The sequence below is a fragment of the Morone saxatilis genome, unplaced genomic scaffold (genome assembly GCF_004916995.1).
Source record: "Morone saxatilis isolate NCDOM2014 unplaced genomic scaffold, NCSU_SB_2.0 Contig2, whole genome shotgun sequence".
Classification (NCBI taxonomy): domain Eukaryota; kingdom Metazoa; phylum Chordata; class Actinopteri; family Moronidae; genus Morone; species Morone saxatilis.
Window position 1 is genome coordinate 26,268,831 of NW_023339762.1, and position 3,017 is coordinate 26,271,847.

The 3,017-nt window shown below is 41.9% G+C and overlaps 1 protein-coding gene across 1 annotated transcript in view; it reads right to left on the reverse strand.

Annotated features, from left to right (window-relative positions):
* Nucleotides 1-2,702, reverse strand: part of glg1a (golgi glycoprotein 1a) — a 22,125-nt gene extending 19,423 nt beyond the window's left edge. The window contains exon 1 of the mRNA XM_035665782.1: nt 2,317-2,702. Within this exon, the coding sequence (XP_035521675.1) occupies nt 2,317-2,646 (330 nt within the window). The 5' untranslated portion in view covers nt 2,647-2,702. The remainder of the gene's footprint in view (nt 1-2,316) is intronic.
* Nucleotides 2,703-3,017: the final 315 nt, after the last annotated feature.

The following is a 3,017-nucleotide window of genomic DNA, read 5'->3' on the forward strand; positions in this document are numbered from 1 at the left end:
CAGGGTTAATTCTAGGTTTTATTCTAGGTTTTAGTCTGGGTTTATTCAGGGTTTATTCTGGGTTTTATTCTGGGTTTATTCTGGGTTTATTCTGGGTTTAATTCATTCTAAGTTTTATTCTGGGTTTATTCTGGGTTTATTCAGGTTTAATTCATTCTAGGTTTATTCAGGGTTTATTCTGGGGTTTATTCTGGGGTTTATTTTGGATTCTCTGTTTTATGTTGTTGTACATCAGGAGGAGAGTTAACTGTTGCCTCTTTAAATCGGGTTTAATGTATGTGTCAGAGTAAACACGCCCTCCAGTTGCCGAACTGCCGCTGTTTACTTCCACGTGGTTCAGTTCAGTTTAGGAATAAGTAGAGTGGGCGTCACACTAGAGCTGAGACAGAACATTTTACTTTTTTATAGTTTTCTTCCCAATTAGTCAATTAAAACTCTTCTCAACAAGATAAACCGTGTGCCAAACAGTCACAATAAAACTTCACATCATCGTGATCTTAATTGGGTTTTTTTTCCACATTACAGGCAAATCGTAATATCTGTCAAAATAATCCTAACATAATGTTTAACCATACGAGGAAGCTTCTCAAAATGGGAGGATTTGAGATTTCTGTTTTATATTATTGTAATTTTAATGTATTTAGGTTTTTAGATATATTTAGGGTTGTTTTTTTGTCACTTTACATCTAAATTGTGCGTGATATGCACCATTGTCGATGCAGTGACCCTCAAATGCATTAAAACTAAAGTAACAAGCACTTATTTAACCAGAGAGCATAAATAACAGTTCAAATCAAGTTGAATTTATTTGATTTTACAGAAAATGAATCTATTAACCTTTCAAGCTAATTAAAAGAAGATGTAGATGTGACCGTCTACAGCATTTACATTACAGACATGATGCCAGAATTTGGCTGCAAGTGGTGTGAACTCGTTTCAAAGAGTTTTAAACAAATACACACACACATAATCTGAGTAAGCGGCTAAAATACTATTTAACTTCCAGGATATTTGGTCATTTTAATCCATTTCCAGGTGTTTCTATGACTGGATAACTCGTGTGTATGAGTATGAACTATAGATATTTGTGTGAGAACGTAAAAAAGTGAAAGTAAACGGCCCAATTCATAGATTCATAATCATAGATTCAGCTTTAAAACATTATCTGTCATTAGGCAACCACTGAGATGAATAAACAAGGTTAGTTTTGCAGGAAACAGGAAGCACGTTCAGATGCACTTTAATGTCACAAAGCAAGAGGATAGCTTTATCTTTCTCATCATCTGCTGGTGATCTGTTGCCTAAACATGTCAGGACAAACATTCACCAACCCCACAACCACAGAGACTACTAATCCTGCCCCGGGCTGAAGGGGGAGGCCACTGACAACCTTTCCCTGGGGAAAACAGGAGAGACAAAATGGATTTAAACTGCTCTGTGTGCCTCACATTAACAAACCCACACACAGTCAGCAGCCACTCTGTTAGCTGACACTCATTAAAGTCATTAGAGATTATTGCTGTGTGAGGTTGGGGTCTAAAATTAAACCAAAACGTTGTAATTAAGCACAATACACAAAGAGAGAAGTCAAACCAACGACAGGCTCGGTTTAAAGAGGCACCAGGTTACTGAGCTGTGTGACACATATTGAGGTGAATCCTACCTGTGGACTGTTACACCTGCAGGTTGGCACATTTTGCTTTTAGCCTCTAGCCAACTTTAGTCCAAAATGCACGACGCATCGTAACTCCGAACTGCGCTTAGAAATCCGCCGGTTTAACGTTATATCTCCCCGTTATATCGCCGACAAGAAGCAGAGCACAACTTCTAAAGTGAATCGGTAACAAGTGTGTCTTCTGGTAAATTCGGCGCCCAAATGTTCCACAAAACAACATTAATGTTAGAATTACCCGGTTGTTTATTCAACGTTACGCTGCTTCAGTTTGGTGTTTAAGGCAGACGTGAAAGACAAGGATATGAGGCAACACGACTGAAAAACTTGACCGTCCTCAAGCAGGTAAGCGTCTTTCGTGGCATTGCATGGTGCCGAATTGAGGAGTGGGTCCTTGTGATTCTGAATATGGGTTTAATTTAGTTATACAATGCGTGTCACACAGAAAAGGACATTAAATGTGATAAATCGCTCATTTTCTGAGCGGAATTCGGCGTGACGTTCTCTCAATAGGAGCGCTAGCGGGCTGGCTAGCTGTGGCAGCTAACTGGTTGGTTCAGCAGGCACACCCTGGTTAATGCCCCCCCCCCACCACCACCACCACCCCCACCAGCAACCACAGCACCCTGCCCCGAATAACTCACCTCTTTCTTATCCTGCAGACACTCCAGCACCGCCAGGTTGTTGTTCCAGGAGTGTTTGGGGCAGAGCCGGGTCAGGTCCTCCCTGCACACCGCCTCCTCAGACAACTTCCAGCCGGCAGAGCGCCTCCGAGGCAGCGAGGCCCCGGCGCCCGGGTTCCTCTCAGCGGCCGCCGGGTTCACCGCCGCCGGGCCCGGAGCTCCGGCTGGGTTCTGGAGGTTCTCAGCTTTTAGGGGTTTGACTGCGATGGCGTTTTCCCCGCGAACTGGATGCACAGGGGACGAGATGCACATCAAAAGCAGGAGCAGAGGAACACGTATACAGTCCGCCATCTTCACAGAGCCAGTCAGCCTGCTGCTGCATTCAGGAGCTGTCGGAAATATGGGCTCTGCGAGTAAAGTTGCAGACGTTTTTTTTTTTTTTTTTCCTCCTCTCTGGACAGCTCATGAATAATTAATGAGAGTGTGTGGGTTCATGGTCTCAGTCATCCAATCACAGAGCTTCCTCGGGATTGTATGGAAGCTTATTTCCGCCAATATATATATAATAAATATATAATATTATAATGACACACTTTAATGACTTTGTACAACGGAGTATTAAGGCCATACTAAAAGGATAATAATAATAAAGTCGTAATATTACAAGAATAAAGTCATAATATTACGAGAATAAAGACGTAATATTACAAGAATAAAGACAT